Raw genomic sequence first — 17,567 nt, forward strand, 5'->3', positions numbered from 1 at the left:
AAAAATATAAAAAATAATACTTACAGTCATGAATATATAAGCGTTGTGGAATCATTATGACAAAAGTAAATAAATATAACATTCATATAAAAATTAATTTTTTAATAATAGTCTTTATTCTTTTTTAAAATACTGTAGTATTTAATATATTTTACTACTGTAGGTAATATTATTAAAAAATATATATATATATATATATTAGATGTGAGCCCAAAATTCAAATTGTAGGCAATAGGAATCCAAATTAATCGAGCCTTGAGACGGGCCACTTTTTATGGGTATTTTAATACCACCAGAAATCCCGCTCTCCTCCTGTCTCCCTTTCTGTGTTTCTCTGTCTTAGGGTTTTAGAAAAGCGGTGAAGTGACAGTGAGGCTTCGATGGCATCATTCGCAGCATCGCGTTTGAGAGCAGTTTTTGGGGGAACGAGGACGCTTATGGCGCCTGCGAAGACGGCTACGACCTCAACCGCAAAACCGAAGAAGCCATCCACAACGACGACCGGTCGTTCGAACGCGGGCCTACAGAAGGTAGTTCCGATCTCTCCTCAACTTGGAAAATTCCTCGGCGGTTCGTCCGAGTCCTCTCGCACCCTCGCCATCAAGAAGGTCTGGGAATACGTTAAGCTCCACAATCTCCAGGTTCTCTCTCTCTCTCTCTCTCTCTCTCTCTCTCTCTCTCTCTCTCTCTCCGCCTTGTGGTTTGGATTTTGCATTTTGTTCTCTCTTGTATGAATGGCTGTCTTTAAAACTTTTGATGATCTGCAATTTGAGTGCTTTCGATGATATCTATGTGCGCGTTACTTTTGAGGCTGTTGAGTATCCAATTTAAGTATGTATCGAATAACCGCTGTTTTTTCCCCTTTAGTACAGTGCTGTGGTTTTAGTTTAACCTGGTTATGTTGAATTTATGTTACCATTATCTTATTCTGTACCGTTTAACCTAAGTGGTGAAGGCCTTCTTCTTGAAGTATCATTCCCGTCTAAAGTTCAACTCCTTATAGGTGCAAACAATCATTTGGGTCCGCATCCCTGATGAAAAGTTAGCGGTTTAACCAATTTCGTGTAGGGAAATTTATGTGAGTCTGAAGGCCCTGCCCTGGAGAGGTTCCCTGACATTGGGGAAAAAAAAATGCATTCTAGTCTCTAATGATAAGTCCTTGCGCTTGGAAGTATCACCCATCAATGTGACTTAAACAATTACATTTTCTCACTATGTTGTTGTGGAGTCATTACCATGATATATTTTTAAGTACAAAAATGGGGTTGGTTGTTTAAAATTCTGGATTTTCTCATTCTCGCACAGATATTTTGGAAAAAAAAGAGACTTGTTTGGATTTTATGCAACTAACTCAATGGCCCAAATAAGTTGTAATGAGAATCAAATGTATCAACGTGAGCAAATGCTCCCCATTGATGATTTTCCTCCTACTCTTCAAATGGCACCTTCTTCCCCGTTAAGAATATAATGGTGAAAGAAAGAAAGAAACTGCCTTATGAGTCCATGACTCGGCAAGGTGCAGCTTAGTGATCAAAGAACGGGCTTGGGATGAGCCATAAAGTCAATAAACCTTGGTTCGATTTTTTATTTTTATTTTTATATCCTTGGGTGTCCGGGCCAGCTTACGTGCACCTCGACTAATCCCACAGGGCCCTGAAGTTAACGGCCAGGTAAACCTCCAGTGGCCCTGAGGGGACTTGATTTTGTACTAGGAGTTCCCTTGATTATCCTTGACACAGTCCTGGCCAGCAGGGTCATGTTCGTGTTTTACTCCCCAGTGGTGGGTCCAAATGGCCCTTACCTTGGTATGGTTCCATGCCATTGAAAACAAAACAGAAACTTTCTTATGAATCAAGGAATCATAGTTATAATATAAAGTTTGAGGTAATGTACATAACTAGTAGAACATAATTTGATAAGATAAATATGCCCAGCCAACACATTGAACAAGTTAGTGTCGATTGCCTCACTTCATACATGCTATCAGTGGGTAGGAAAACATTGAGATGATTCATAACCTTCCTCGGGTGCAAAAAAATATGCCTTCATTTCTCTGCACATGTAATTTTATTTTTTATTTTAATTTGATTTTTTGTGAGAGCAGAGGGAGGCAACATAGTGGTGAACCATTTTCTAATAGTTCCTGTTGTGATCAGAGGAGTATTTGAAGTGTTGCATGCCTTTTTTTTTTTTTATAAGTAAAAATAAAGTTTTATTAAATCAAGAACTAGGCATAGCCCAACTACATACAACTGAGAACACTTGAACTGTTGCATTTTTCTTTTTCCCTTTTTAAGTAAGAAGTATATCAGGAAGTATACAAAAGAACACCTAAATACATTCTATATTAAGGAAAAAAAGTCATGAACATTGTTTCCAACAAGTACAATAGCTGAAAACCAAAGCATCAAGGTGCACATAAAAAAAAAATCCGAAGCTCCGCCATAGTGCGCTCCCTATCCTTGAAGCATCTCTCATTTCTTTCCGCCCATGTGCACCACATGATACACACTGGGATCATCTTCCACACTACCATCACTTGAGGGCAGCCTTGAAGATCCTTCCAACGGACCAATAAATCCACCACCTTCGAAGGCATTACCCAAGCAATATCCATTCTTCTAAAGATCTCGTCCCAAAGCCCCCTTGTAACCTCACAATGCAAAAGTAAGTGATCTACTGATTCTCCATACCTTTTACACAAATAACACCAATCATCACAATGAATCCCCTCTTTCGCAGATTTTCTGTAGTCAAGAACTTCCCAAGAGCCGCAGTCCAAACAAAGAAAGCTACTTTAGTAGGCACACTGGACCTCCAAATTCTCTTCCATGGGGGAATGGAACATGACCTTGGTCTGACAAAATCTTATAATATGTCCTGACTGTATATTTTTTACTATCAATGGCCCGGCCCTCCACTGAACCTTATCCTCTTGTACCGTGGTATTTCCCGTATGGTACAGCAAACTAAAATAAGACACGGCATGCAATTTCCAATCATGAATGTCCTTTTTAAAAGGACATTCCACTCGTAAGAATCATGAGAGAATATTCGCATATTTGCAGCAGATGCCTCGGTGTTGGCTGCAATACGATAGAGCGCTGGGAAAACTGTGTACAAAGCTCATTCTCCAGACCAAACATCATGCCAAAACCTGATTCTAGACCCCTCACCTACCACAAACCGTATATGACTTTCGAAGCACTGCCATCCTCGCCTAATAACTATTGCATACCCACCACTTATTTCTATTCTCTTCTTGTTACTAATTCTTGTCGTCTGTTTAATTTCTGGTGCATGGCAAACTTTGACGTTTTGCAGAACCCTGCCAATAAGAGGGAAATTTTCTGTGATGAGAAGCTAAAGTCCATTTTCGCTGGGAAAGACACAGTTGGGTTTCAAGAAATCACCAAGTTACTGTCCATCCATTTTGTGAAGTCTGGTTGATGTTGTTTGGGCTTTTGTGAACCTTTGTTGCCTGTAATGCTCTCTGTATTTGCCCTAGCGCAGCTGAATGGCCCTTTTTAAGTTTTACCCTTTTTACTTTGCTAACCTTTTGTGCTTTATGTTTGAACTCGTAATCCTAGATTTAGGGCATAATTTAGAGAACCCAGTTTGACTTATCTCTGGGGAAATTATGTCGAAAATGGGTGATGGGTCTTATGTGAGAAGAAATCTTGGGCTTACAATGGTGGTGGGTTAAGGCACTCATTGTGGTTGGGTTAGCCATAAAAGTTCTATGAACTATCAGATGTGTGCTTCTCTGGTCTTTTTCGATTGATATTGATCTATTCTGGATGGGCTTGGCATAGTTGATAGGATGCAGATGCCAGATGCCACCTTGGACGTTCTTTTTGTCCCTTGTTTTGTTTAGTCTGATATTTTACAATGAAAAAAAATCTAATTGCAAGCTTAGTGTTCACTAATATATTCATCAATCTAACGTGATTGGTAAAAAAATATATATTATTGAAAATGGTGTTAATTTAAATTTTGAATATGAATGAATTAGTATTGATACATATATCAATACGTGACTTTGCTTGTATATAGTAAAACTCTTTTACAATTTATCTTCTTCCATAAAGTCGAAAGTTTTCCTGAGATCTGCTGTTGACTATATAAAAGAGATGCATTGCATCTAAGGGATAATATTGCAATCCTCCAACCCACATCCTCATTTTCTATTCACCGGTATCGGATTCATCAATTTTAGAAGTATTCCCAATTTTGGCATTTTTTCTCCTAATAAAAGTTCTTTCTTTCTCGTGTTGCTGCTATTTTTTTCTTCATTTCGAGTTTTGTAACTCATTATCTTTGCTTAATATATTTCTTTTTATTTTTTTTAAATTAATTAAATTTTTTTCTCATTATTTATATATTTCATATTTAATAAGAAAAAATAAATAAATATATAAGAATGTTGAATAAAATTTTATTATTATTATTATTTGATTGGAGTCCAGCTAAATTTTTTGAATTGACTAGAGAGATTGGACCGCTTTTAAGTTTAAGCTGTGTGCTTGCCACGGGAAGTCCATGAACCGACTGAATAAAGAGATTCACAAGTCGTAATGTGGGTCCACCGTGCACATCCGCAATGAACCTGCGCCACAAAACCCATCTCAATCTATTTTATTTAATATATACAAAAAATTATATAAAAATAAACTATCAGTTACTTTACTGTTAAATTTACTTAAATTTATAATATGACATATTATATTAAATTATATTAATTTATATATTTATTTTTATGTAATTTTTTAGTTAAAATATTTCTTTTTAATCATTATAATTTTTTTAAATTTTAATGTAAAATATAATAAATAATTTAATTTTTAAAATAATAATAATAATAAATAATATTTCGATAATATTTTATTTAATTTTTAATTTTCAGTTCAATTTAACATCCAAATGCAATCTAAAATACTGAAAATTTATAATGGACCGAGGCAACAGATCTACAACACGAGAGAGGTTCTTAAAATTTTAATTTTAAAATAAAATATAAAAATTAATACAATTTTTTAAAATTTTAAAAACAAAAATAATATTAACTATTTTTTTCTCATTTCTTAAAAATAATATTAAACTATTTTACTTTTCTTTGTTAAAATTTAATAAAATATCTTGATTTAAATTATTTTATTACCCGTCACAATTTTGAAATACTACAAGAGATTAAATTATATTATCACTTAATAGATAAAATAAAAAAATATTATAAATATAAAGAAATTATAAAAAAATAAATATAAAAATTGACATAAGATTTGTTAGATTTATTTTATAATAAAATTAATTATATAATTTGATGTCAATCATTAAATCATATTAATTTATAAATTTATTTTTATATAATATATATATTTTTTATTTCTCGTAACATAATTATCAGATGCTATCCATTTTGATGTGATATATTTTATTATTTTTAATAAACATGTAAAAGAGAGTAAAGAACAAAATCAAAAGTAGGTTTTATGACGAATCCGAGGAATGGTTTCTGCTTCTTCTGTCACAGTCACGACACCTTGGTTAGGCAGGAAATAATGCCCTGCTAAACATATTCAATTTTATAAAAAGATGGTCCAAATTCAGGGCATCTAATCATAAAATATATAAATTTCCAATGTAAAAGTAAAAGTACGTCTGCATGTATGTACAAACTGTAGATGATCGTTATGCATACTCCTTGAGACACATTACGTGCGATTTGATGAGATAATTTTAAATAAAAATTAAAAATTAATAAATTTTTAATTTTTAATATTATGATTTTAAAATTTAAAAAAATTAAATTATTTATTATATTTTATGTGATAATTAAAAAAATTATAATAATAAAATAAGATAAAATGAAATATTTTTCCTATCCAAACGGGCCTTAAGAACATAATTTATCAAGTTTTATTTTTGAAAAAAAAAAAATTTACTTATTATTTTCATATACTATATTTATTTAAATTTTTATTTTTTTATAATAAATATGTAATATATAGATAATAAGTATAATAATTTAATTTCTTTAATAAGAATAAAATAAAATAATAATAATATTAAAATATATAAAATATGTGTTGAAAATTGAAATAAGAAGCCTAGTTTTGACTAGGAAAGTAAATAATCCTCACCTCTTCTGACACAATCTGGAAATTCTGAGGGACAGGGTGAGGCTAGCTTGCTTTAAGTCATGACTAAAAGTTTATGGCAACTGGCATGGAAAACAATTGAAAGGTAGGATAATTATAAGAAAATTTTATAAAAATAAATTTATAAATTGACATGATTTATATGATTTATTATATTTATTTTATAATAAAAATAATTTTATAATTTAACGTATCGCATTAAATTATAATACTTATAAAATTTCTTTATAAAATTTCTTTGTAGGCTAAGAATTCTCAAAACAATATAGGTAAACCCGTAGATCCAATTAGGACGAGGAAAAGGTAAAGAAAGTTTATATTCACTGCATCTTGCCTCCATTTTAGCTGGCGAAAATAACCCATCAGAACAATGTGAAAAAACAGGGGGCGGGTCAAGGGGTAGGCAGCCGCCCCACAGGCCCCTCAGAAATTTCTTAGAGAGAGAGAGAGAGAGAGAGAGAGAGAGGGCCAACACCAAAGCACAAAATCTGTCGATGGGGTAGAAGGAAAGTGAGAGATTTCTGTCTCTACAAATATAGCATTGCCAAAAAAACCATGGACTAAGCCTAAGGCCTCAGATGAAGAAGCTCTGCAACAAAAGCTCATTGATGGAATTTACAACTTCTCTGCACGGTCATGAGTCAGTCAACAGAGTGGGAAAGGAAACATACAGTTATTCAATAAGCTTGCAGAGTCCCAGCATTGCATTCTGGTCCTAACAACGCTTGAAAGGGGTGCCATTCCAAGGGAGGGAGTGTTTTTCAGACATAGAAATGCATATATATATATATATATATATATAAAAGCAAAAGCTAATTTTTCAAGCACACAAATTTCCTTTTTAATAAAATTAGATTTTGAGTTATATTATATACAGACACTTTTACGTATTATTTAAGCATTTTATTGATGTGATTGATTAAAATAATTATTTTATATTAAAAAAATAATTAAACTAATTACATTAATGAAATGTATAAGAGTATTAATAGTGGTCTCAACAAATTTTAGTTAAAATTTAGTTAAAATATTCATTTTTATAAATTTTAGCTAGTCATTTTTTTACAACATTAAATAATAAGCTCAACAAATCTTTCATTATTCTATTAAAATATTCATTTCGAATTTTGGCTAGTTTCTTTCATTCAATAAATTTGACTAGCCATATAGCCAAAGGTTAAATTCACTATTCATTTGTTGAGCCTATTGTAATATTTTATTTTACACTTTGATTATTCTTTGGTTAAAATTTAACTTTATTGAGCCCACTATTAGTGCTCTAAAAGAGTACGTAAAAGTGATTACACATAAAATTTTTCATATAATATATATAAAAATAATAATATTTATATTCATAAAATAAATTTTTTTAAAAATTAAATAAATATGATATTTATATTAAAAAAATTAAAATTTTAATAATAAATTTTACTCTTTATTCAAACAATTATACCATACACTTTACAAGTGCTGATCATATCATCAGTCACATGATAAATAGAATTATAATGTGACTGATACGCCAAACCCCCGTCTTCCTTTTCTCCTCTTCCTCGTGTCATCCATCTCTTTCTCTCTCTCTCTTTCTCTCTCTCCCCGTTCCGACTTTTGTCCCACGTACAGGCGTATGCCATGGACACCCGACGATTTGCTGTTTAGTTTTCTCTCTGAGACTCTGAGCCAACAAAGTTAGCTCCGAAGCTTTCCTTTGGATCTTTGATTCTTAAAGGCCGGGCGAAGACCAGTCTCCTCTTGCTTCAGTTACACCTGCCTGGCCTGAGTGGCCTCTTCATGCCTTCCCATCATCAGAGGTCGGCGATCAACTCTGGAAGATCGCCGTTTCTGCCAATTCCAATGACCCACTTTAATTTCTTTCGATTTTCTTCATCTTAACGACCCTTTGGTAAGGAATCGAATTTGTTAGTTGTTGCCTTCGAGAGATCAGATCCCTTGCAAATATTATTATTATATTTTTTCTGTATGTATCGTTCTGGGGGTACATATGTGTGTGCATACATTTATGGGTGTCCCCTAATGATCAGTTATATTGCTAGTGGACATAGTAATATGGGAAATTTTGGGAAATGGCTGTAAAGATTTGTTTTGATTTAGTTGTATGTAAGGTTGTGGTGCTCAAATGATTTTTTATGGGGTGGGTAAATCGTGGAGGAACTTTATCATTTCTAATCTCTTTTGTTTTCAGCTTCTTTTTCCAGAATTGTTTTCCTCTTTCTATAGTAAAAGTTTTTCCGTGAAACTCTTTCTTCTGAACAAAACCAAATATATTTAGCATAATTACGTGGAGGGGTGTCTTTACTTTTTCTTCCCTTTTGCTTGGCATCTTTCTTTTTTTTTTTTTTTCCTAGTGCTTGGTATTTTATTTGGGTGTTGGGTGCAGCAGTTCTACACTTTCCCAACTTGGCTAAGCAGATAGTATAGAATTCGCAAAAACTCTCTACTCATAAAGCAGAAAAATCAATTTACCTAGTACAAATTGGTCATGAAAAAGTATTTCTTAATCTTGGAGAAACTTCATCTCGAATCCTTAGTTTGCTTACAGCGATAGTATTTTCTTATTTTAGTAGTTTCTTTCTCCTTATCTCAAAAACACTTTTCCCGGGAAGTATATTTTGTTAGAACATGTATATTTGCATGAATTTTGGGATGTATCTTCTGATTTATAATATAAGTTTCCAGATGTTGTAGGCATGTGAAGGAGGAATTATTGGCTGAAGTGGTTTGATCACTATGGAGCTGTGCAACTGCATTGAGCCACCATGGCCGGCCGATGAACTGCTGATGAAGTACCAATATATTTCGGATTTCTTCATTGCACTTGCTTATTTCTCTATCCCTCTAGAGCTGATCTACTTTGTCAAGAAATCTGCGGTCTTTCCATATAGATGGGTCCTTGTTCAGTTTGGTGCTTTTATAGTTCTCTGTGGGGCAACACACCTTATTAACTTATGGACTTTTACAACGCATTCGAGAACTGTGGCCTTAGTAATGACCACTGCAAAGGTTTTAACTGCTGTTGTGTCATGCGCAACTGCCCTCATGCTTGTACATATAATTCCTGATTTGTTGAGTGTTAAAAACAGAGAAAGGTTCTTGAAAAGAAAAGCTGCAGAGCTTGATAGAGAAATGGGATTGATTCGTACACAGGAAGAAACGGGTCGTCATGTCAGGATGTTGACTCATGAGATCAGAAGCACTCTTGATAGACACACTATACTGAAGACCACACTTGTTGAACTAGGTAGAACTTTGGCATTGGAGGAGTGTGCCTTGTGGATGCCGACACGTACTGGCTTGGAGCTTCAACTCTCCTACACTCTCCGTCAGCAGAACCCGGTTGAATATACTGTGCCCATTCATCTTCCTGTGATTAATCAAGTTTTTAGTAGTGTCCGTGCAGTAAAAATATCGCACAGTTCCCCAGTAGCAAGATTACGGCCTCTTGCAGTAAAATACATGCCTGGTGAGGTTGTTGCCATCCGCGTCCCGCTCCTACATCTTTCTAACTTCCAAATCAATGATTGGCCAGAGTTTCCAACAAAACCTTATGCTTTGATGGTCTTGATGCTGCCCTCAGATAGTGCAAGGCAATGGCATGACCATGAGTTAGAGCTGGTTGAAGTGGTTGCTGATCAGGTCTGAAGTTGCCCTTGCTTATCTTCTTGACATGCACTTATTTCAGTTTGCTTCTTTTCATTGAAAAAAGAAAATTATTACTAAATTATAATATCAATAGGCGTTACCAAGTATGTTGAGAAATATATGCTGTCTAAATTACTAGGCATGCTTGGTGCAGTCTGTTACTGAAAAGCCCACTAATTTTCCTGGATAGCATCTGATTAGCATGAAATCCAGCATCAAATCACTCAACTATACAAGTTAGAAAATTAATGGACCATGTGATTTGAATGTTCCTAATGGTTATTTCTGAAAGGAGAGAGATAACAACAGAAAAAATGGGGATCGTTGACTGTTTACTGCCTAGAGAGAATATCCCAATGTAAACAATGTCTTTCAAACTGATTAAGCATATTTTTTAAGTAATTGAAAAACCCCCAGACAAAAAGTGGCTACAAATAGAAAGATAATTTAGCAATAATTGCTTTGGGGAGGTGTGTTTTGTCCCAATAGGGCTTGGTGTATATTGGATAGGTTTCTAATTTCTCCCTCTTGGGTGATGTTCAGTAGGGGCTCTTTATTATGGGCTAGGTGTTTTCTCTTGTATACACCCAATGTGCCTTGTTCATACTAATGGCTGTCCAAAGGCCTGGATCTCCTACTCATTGACTACCATGGTTATGATTATCTTTCTATTTATGAATTCCGATACCTACCATTGACCCAAGTATGTGAGTGCATGTTCCTATTGCTGGGTGTTTACTAAAATAATATAGGATTATAAAATCGTCTGTGGATTGTTGGCATCCCAAAAAGAAATGCAGGAAAACAGAGGTGAGAAGGGAGCAATAAAAATATGTTAAAAGACTCATGTACAAATAATGTGTCCTTTTGCCATTGCTGGGTTCTGCTGATTTGTGTTCATATATGTATAACGTGATGTCCCACAAAATACTCTTAGAGAGTGGTCATTTATGTATTTTTGCTGTTGCCCAGGTGGCAGTTGCTTTGTCACATGCTGCAATCCTAGAAGAGTCAATGAGAGCCAGGGATCTTCTTATGGAGCAGAATGTTGCACTAGATCATGCCAGAAGAGAAGCAGAAACAGCAATTCGCGCTCGAAATGATTTCTTGGCAGTTATGAACCATGAGATGAGAACTCCCATGCATGCGATGATTGCACTTTCTTCCTTGCTGCAGGAGACTAAGCTGACACCTGAACAGCGGCTGATGGTCGAAACAATATTAAGGAGTAGTAATCTTTTGGATACTCTCATAAATGATGTATTGGACCTTTCAAGGCTTGAAGATGGCAGCCTTCAACTTGATGTTGAAACTTTTAACCTTCATGCTGTATTTAAGGAGGTAGGGCGATCTATTCCTGCCAAATATTATTTATTTTAGATTGCTTTGCATAATGGTGTACATTGACTTCTTTAGACGCTTGTTGTGGTAAGATCCAATTTTCTTGTCCCAGGTCCTTAACTTGATAAAGCCTGTTGCATCTGTAAAGAAGTTGATGGTTACATTAAATTTAGCGCAAGAGTTGCCAGTGTATGCAGTAGGTGATGAAAAACGCCTTATGCAAACTATGCTGAATGTTGTTGGTAATGCTGTGAAGTTCTCTAAAGAGGGCAGCATCTCAATCGCTGCTTTTGTTGAAAAATCAGAATCGTTAAGAGATTCACGAGCACCAGACTTTTTTCCTGTGCCAAGTGATAATCACTTTTATTTGCGTGTACAGGTTTGGGTCTGCAAAACTCAATCAAAATTCTTCGATCTCAATTTATTTAGTTTTTTTGTTTAAAAAGTTGGGTTTGTACATCTACCTTTCCTCTTTGATTCTAGGTGAAAGATTCGGGATCTGGAATTAGCCCCCAAGATATTCCCAAGATCTTTACCAAATTCTCACAAACTCAATCATTAGTGACTAGGAATTCTGGTGGCAGCGGACTTGGCCTTGCGATTTCTAAGAGGTAGTTTATTCTTTTATTCTTATAAGGTTAACATTTTTTATTTTTGTTTGGCTATACAATCAGCTTGAATAGGTATCTTGACCTGTTTTTGGCATTCCAAATTTCTTGGAATTGTAACCGAGTTCTTTAAAAAAGATTCTTTTCTTTTATAAATGCAGCTGTAATCCTTTCCTTTTCTATGGTGTTATCAGGTTTGTAAATCTTATGGGGGGACATATTTGGCTTGAAAGTGAAGGTATTGGCAAGGGGTGTACTGCTACATTCGTTGTGAAACTTGGGATTCCAGGGCTATCTAATGAATCAAAGTTTCCCTTTGCACCTAAAGTGCCAGCAAATCATGGTCAGACAGACTTTCCAGGGCTCAAGGCTCTTGTTATGGATGATAGCGGGTCAGTAACATTGCCATCTTTTGTACTTCAGTCTTGAATGCCTCACTGTGTTATTAAGGCATTTATACATTATTTACTCTATTGTTGGGTATAACAGGCTGCACTAAGACAACTTAAGATTCATGGTTACTATTCTTTGAACATTTTAATGAAAATGGTTAAGAAGTGAGAGGCAGGAAATTCAATCTGGTTATGAGAATTGAGTGAAATCTGTTTCCATCAAGTTCTGGGTATAATTTTTTCAAAATTTACAACCGTCTCCCTGGATGCATCTTTTGCATTGATTAATGAAGTTTTATAACTCATAAAAAAATTGTCAAAACTAGCAAAGTTGCTTGGAGATACTGAAATGATTTCTAGGTGTCTCCAAACATTTCCCACGGAATTTCCATTTGTTTAATAAACGTGGGTGTGATCAGGTGTTATGGTTAGTCTAATAACGCCGATGACTTGGGATATGCCATACGTGACCTCTAATTTAAGCTTGACTTTAAATGTCTCAGTCTAATGTCTATGTTAGACGGCATGGACATTATCAATATTTCAACCGAAGAGTTATTTTTATATTTTCAGTTCTACAGAGGCTTAATATAGGAGTAATTGTTATTGATGCCTGAAATTAGCATGGTGAGTTTAGGTTTTATATGCCAGGGTAGTGTAAAACGTAAAAAGAAACAACATTTTCATGGTTCAGAGCAGAAAAGCTTGAACTCAAGATTAGGACAACAATATTATATAAAAGTGAGAAAAATATATAGGAGTTGCACTTCCCTCCTAATCAAAGGTTCAAACCACAGAAATTTCATTATATACCTATTCTTGTTTTAAATGAACATTCTGCAAGGTTTAGATGGGAGTTTCGTTGCCAGTGGAGGATAACTTGGTCCATTTTTTAGATTCAAACTTGAATTTGGTTTGGCCTCCCAGATATATGCCCCTTCTTTAGAAAGAGAGTGAGGTTGGATTTTATCATGGTCAGATACGATAAGTGAACTGTTTGTCAACCTTTGCCAATAACGCGGTCTTCCTCCTCCTCTGATTAGATCTGGTCAAATAATTCCAAAGGAAAATATTACGAGCAATTAAAATAAGATTGTGAACAATCGTGGTTTGGTTCGAGTTCAAAGGATCCAGTTTGCGATTGCAGTTTTGTTTGCTTATCATGTAATAGAATGCTGAACGTGCTTGTAATATTCAGGGTTAGCAGGATGGTGACAGAGGGACTACTTGTACACTTGGGATGTGAGGTGACAACTGTAAGCTCGAGTGAGGAGTGCTTGCGTGTTGTTTCTCATGAACATCATGTGGTTTTCTTGGATGTTTGCGCGCCGGGTATCGATGGCTACGAGCTTGCTGCTAATATACGTGAAAAATTTACCAGACAGCTCGAAAAGCCACTGATAATAGCACTTACCGGAGACACAACAGACAAGGTTACCAAGGAGAACTGCGCGAGATTTGGTATAAATGGAGTATTAATGAAACCTGTTTCAGTTGATAAAATGAGGAGCACTTTGTCAGAGCTTTGGACCAACGGGTTCTATACAAGGCCATCTTAAGCAAAGCAGCTGTAATATTCAACACCAGAAGGAAATTTTTTGTGATTTCGTTCTCCGGTATATGCCAGTGGTATAGGAGCTAGCTAAGCCATGCATTAAGAATGAAGAGAGTGCAAATAACATGACATCCAATGAGCAGGTTTTTGTGTTCTTTCTGTGCAATTCGCTATCAAACACCGGCGAGAGAAAAACGAGGGATTGCTGCTATAGATTTTTTCTGGTAGCATGTAAAACTAATCGCCTTTCTATTGGTAATTATATATATATATATATATGTAGTTTTCTTCAGGATGATGATGATTACTAAGATGAACTGGGAAAGAGAGGGATTGACTGATGACCTTTGTTAACAATAAGAGACCCTCATAGCCTCTTGAAATGCACAATCCTGTCACGTTTTTTTCCCTTCATTTCAACTGCTGCAAACATCTAATACCATACTATCCATATAATACTCGATACTTGTATTTAGTGAATGTTGTCGTACCTCTCTTCAACAAAGTTCTGGGTTTTTCAGACGTGCAGTTTTGAAATTTATCTAGGTTTATATATATTTCTTTGGATGTTAAGATGAAAATTTTTAGTTTTAGATGAAAGTTTAAAATATTAATTTTTAGTATTTTTATTGTTTTGGGATTGAAAAAAGTAGAATTGAGATTTGAAAAAGTTGAATTGTTTATTATATTTTAAGTGAGAATTTTGAAAAAATTATAATGATGAGATAAAATGATATGAGAATTTTGTATTTGATCTTACTTACTAAGCTATTTAGCAATGAGAAATTTGTTAACAGTAATGAGATAATTTATAAATATTAGTAAAATTGTTTGAGTTAAATTTTTTTTATGGGATTTTGGAAAAAGAGAAAAAGTTAAAAATATTATTTTAATCTTAATTTTTAATTTTTTTTTTAAAATTTGAAAAAATTGAATTGTTTTTCTTATTTTGTTTGGAAGTTTAGAAAAGTTATAATCATTAGATAATTAGAAGAAAAAGTTGAAAAGTTAAAATTGAAAAGTATTTGTATTTGAATGACGTTTGGATTTATGTTGAGATGGGTTGAAATCATTCGTGAAACCAAACGGATATTGAGGGCTTGTTTGGAAAAAGTTTCATTTTCAAAATTCTCATCTTATTTCCTTTTCAAATATTATTCAAATACAAATATTTTCAAATTAATTATTACAATTTTTTTAAACTTAAAAAAAAAATTAACTTTTTTAAATCGTCAAACAAAAATAATATTTTAAAATTATATTCTAACAATATTTTAATTTTATAATATTTTTTATTCAACTCTTTCTCTAATTTTTCAAAACCATATAAAACATTAGATTTTCCTCCTCTTCATGCATACGAAGATGAAATTTACACACCTCATTTATAACTCGGGAAAACATTTGGAAAAACAGTTGAGCATTATATTGCATCGAATTGCGGCCATTCAATTCAGCAAGAGAATGGAGTGATTATTTTCAGGCTAAGAAGCGAACAAAATCCTAAATATTCGATTCATTTTCATCGAATCCGACCATCCAATTTCCCTTTTATTAGAGGTGTGTTATGTCTTGGTGCCTAGGATTTTGGTTTGACTTTAATGCACAGCATCCACGCGTTGTTGATTGCGCAAAAAATGCATGCACTCGACGCGTGGAGTACGCGTTTCTGAACAAGACACAGAGACGCTACCGCTCCCTATAAATCGGAGTCTCTATCCTCTTCCCCTTTTCCAGTCTCTCGCTCGCTCTTAGATCGAATCAGAAAACGATCGGTAAGCGTTTTGTCGCTCCATCTTTGTTCGTTAAAATGTGATTTTGCTTTTTATAATCGGCAATATATTTCTGACTTGCACTTGGATTTCTGTGTTTGTTGTTTGCTGCATTTGGGTGGTGAACGAATCTAAGGGTTCTCTTTCCTGGGTGATTTTTCTTCCTAGGATAGGATACCCATAAACCACAATCATCACATGCATTGAACGAGAGTCCGGATTTTGGGCTTGCAAAGTATCATTTGCATTAGATCAGGATTCAGGTTTGATCTACATTATAATCCAATTCATTTGGGACCTGAAGAACCACCATTTTCCCTGTTCAAAGATCATCATTTTTTCAGCGTTTTCATATCCAGTATCCGGGTTTGTTTATCAATGTAGGAGAAGAGCCTCTTTTCTTTCTCATTTAGTTTGCCATTTGGACAGAATGTCCCATTTTCACACAAAATTTTGTCTGCTTGAATAATGTTGATCTATCGGGGGGGAAAAAAAATTGTTTATACCCGCCATTATATAGCTCTGAAACATGGAAATCTTGATGTTAATATAGGCAAAATCTCACTGGGTGTAAATAATCTCTAGGGCTATAGATCAAGAGATTTTTCCCATAAATTACTTAAATTAAATTATTCAAATTGCACTTGCAGAAAACTCATTGTGAGAGCTTATGCTGCCCCATAATTAGTTAGGATGCTATTCTGGACACTCTGGTGTCAATAAAAGAAAACATAGGCAAGTGGAATTGATGAGTAGATGAAGAACTGTCCCTATCCCGATTTGACTTGAGAACATAATTGTCTTATTTGATAAAGAAGTTTTAGACTTTGTTTAGATTAAAAAATTATCTTTAAATTCATCTCATCTAATCATTACAATTCTCAAATTTTGATGACTGGTGTGGATACAAAAATCTCCCCAACTCATCTCAACCCATCTCTAATTATTATAAATTTTCTAAATTTTTACATAAAATATAATAAATAATTCAATATTTTTCAAATCTCAGAACAATAATAATATTATAATAATATTTTATTCAACTTTTAAGTTTCATCTATATTCATTTTATCTCAACTTACTATCCAAATCTCTCCTAAAAGAAAATATGATAAACAATCTAATTTTTTTCAAATCCCAAAATAAAAGTTAGATTGAAAAATTATATTTTAATAATATTTTATTCAACTTTTAATTTTTATTTCATCTCAACTCAACTCACTATTCAAACCTCTCCTTAGTAGTGTCAAGAGACATAATCTGAACGCGTCGCATTATGCTGCATTGCTATTTGATATTCAGGCTTGTGGTGTGCGCATTTGTTCCACTTTTTTCCCTTTTAGACTTTGAGTGATTGATGGATTTTTCTCGTTGATGTTGCATCTTCAGTTACTTTGCTGACAAACATGGGTGGTGGAAAGGATAAGCATGGTGAATCTGACAAAGGGTTATTCTCACACCATGGCCATCATGGTGGCCATGGATATCCTCCAGGACAGTACCCTCCTCCTCCTGGGGCTTACCCTCCCGGAGCATACCCTCCACAACAAGGTTATCCGCCGCATGGTTACCCACCTCAAGGCTACCCACCAGCAGGATATCCTCCTGGTGCTTACCCACCATCTGGGTATCCTGGTCCATCTGCTCCACATCATTCAGGTAAATACCCAAATTTCACCCTTAATACTTGATAATGTAAGGAGCACATTCAAGTGGTCGGATCCGTTTGCTGTTCTGTTTAGGACATGGGGGCATTGGGTCACTCATAGCTGGGGGTGCAGCTGCTGCAGCTGCATATGGTGCTCACCATCTCAGCCATGGAGCTCACTATCCTCATGGCCCCCACATGCATCATGGGAAGTTCAAGCACCATGGAAAGTTCAAGCACGGCAAGTTTGGAAAGCATGGGAAACACGGCAAGTTTGGCAAGCATGGGATGTTCGGGGGGAAGTTCAAGAAATGGAAATGATCCTTTTTATGTTTCCTTACAATCATGTGAGACTCTGTAAATGCTGATCCTGCGAGAATAATTACAAGACTACCTTCACAAAGTACAAAATGCAAGAAAATTCTTATAA

General features: G+C 34.6%; 2 protein-coding genes and 1 pseudogene across 3 annotated transcripts; all 3 read left to right on the forward strand.

The window, feature by feature from the left end:
• Positions 1–239: 239 nt before the first annotated feature.
• Positions 240–3,809, forward strand: LOC122290363 (protein TRI1-like). The gene is made up of 2 exons (XM_043098005.1): positions 240–641; positions 3,325–3,809. Exons 1-2 carry the CDS (start codon positions 381–383, stop codon positions 3,448–3,450), a joined length of 387 nt encoding a protein of 128 aa, XP_042953939.1. The 5' UTR covers positions 240–380; the 3' UTR covers positions 3,451–3,809.
• Positions 3,810–7,667: 3,858 nt separating this feature from the next.
• Positions 7,668–14,104, forward strand: LOC122290364 (annotated as a pseudogene).
• Positions 14,105–15,201: 1,097 nt separating this feature from the next.
• LOC122290365 (glycine-rich protein A3-like) lies at positions 15,202–17,567 on the forward strand. 2 transcript variants are annotated; one of them, XM_043098006.1, is made up of 3 exons: positions 15,202–15,492; positions 16,879–17,148; positions 17,232–17,567. In XM_043098006.1, exons 2-3 carry the CDS (start codon positions 16,896–16,898, stop codon positions 17,456–17,458), a joined length of 480 nt encoding a protein of 159 aa, XP_042953940.1. In that variant the 5' UTR covers positions 15,202–15,492; positions 16,879–16,895; the 3' UTR covers positions 17,459–17,567. The 2 variants fall into 2 exon arrangements, with proteins under 2 accessions (XP_042953940.1, XP_042953941.1); XM_043098007.1 differs by lacking the exon at positions 15,202–15,492 and adding an exon at positions 15,751–15,869.

The sequence above is a fragment of the Carya illinoinensis genome, chromosome 12 (genome assembly GCF_018687715.1).
Source record: "Carya illinoinensis cultivar Pawnee chromosome 12, C.illinoinensisPawnee_v1, whole genome shotgun sequence".
In the NCBI taxonomy this organism is placed as follows: domain Eukaryota; kingdom Viridiplantae; phylum Streptophyta; class Magnoliopsida; order Fagales; family Juglandaceae; genus Carya; species Carya illinoinensis.

What these genes read in the sequence shown, in the direction of transcription:
- LOC122290363 (XM_043098005.1), top strand. Translation starts at nt 381, where the DNA reads ATGGCATCATTCGCAGCATCGCGTTTGAGAGCAGTTTTTGGGGGAACG. An exon ending in TTAAGCTCCACAATCTCCAG is followed by an intron (nt 642 to 3,324) that starts GTTCTCTCTCTC and finishes GACGTTTTGCAG; the next exon opens with AACCCTGCCAATAAGAGGGA.
- LOC122290365 (XM_043098006.1), top strand. Translation starts at nt 16,896, where the DNA reads ATGGGTGGTGGAAAGGATAAGCATGGTGAATCTGACAAAGGGTTATTC. An exon ending in ATCTGCTCCACATCATTCAG is followed by an intron (nt 17,149 to 17,231) that starts GTAAATACCCAA and finishes TGTTCTGTTTAG; the next exon opens with GACATGGGGGCATTGGGTCA.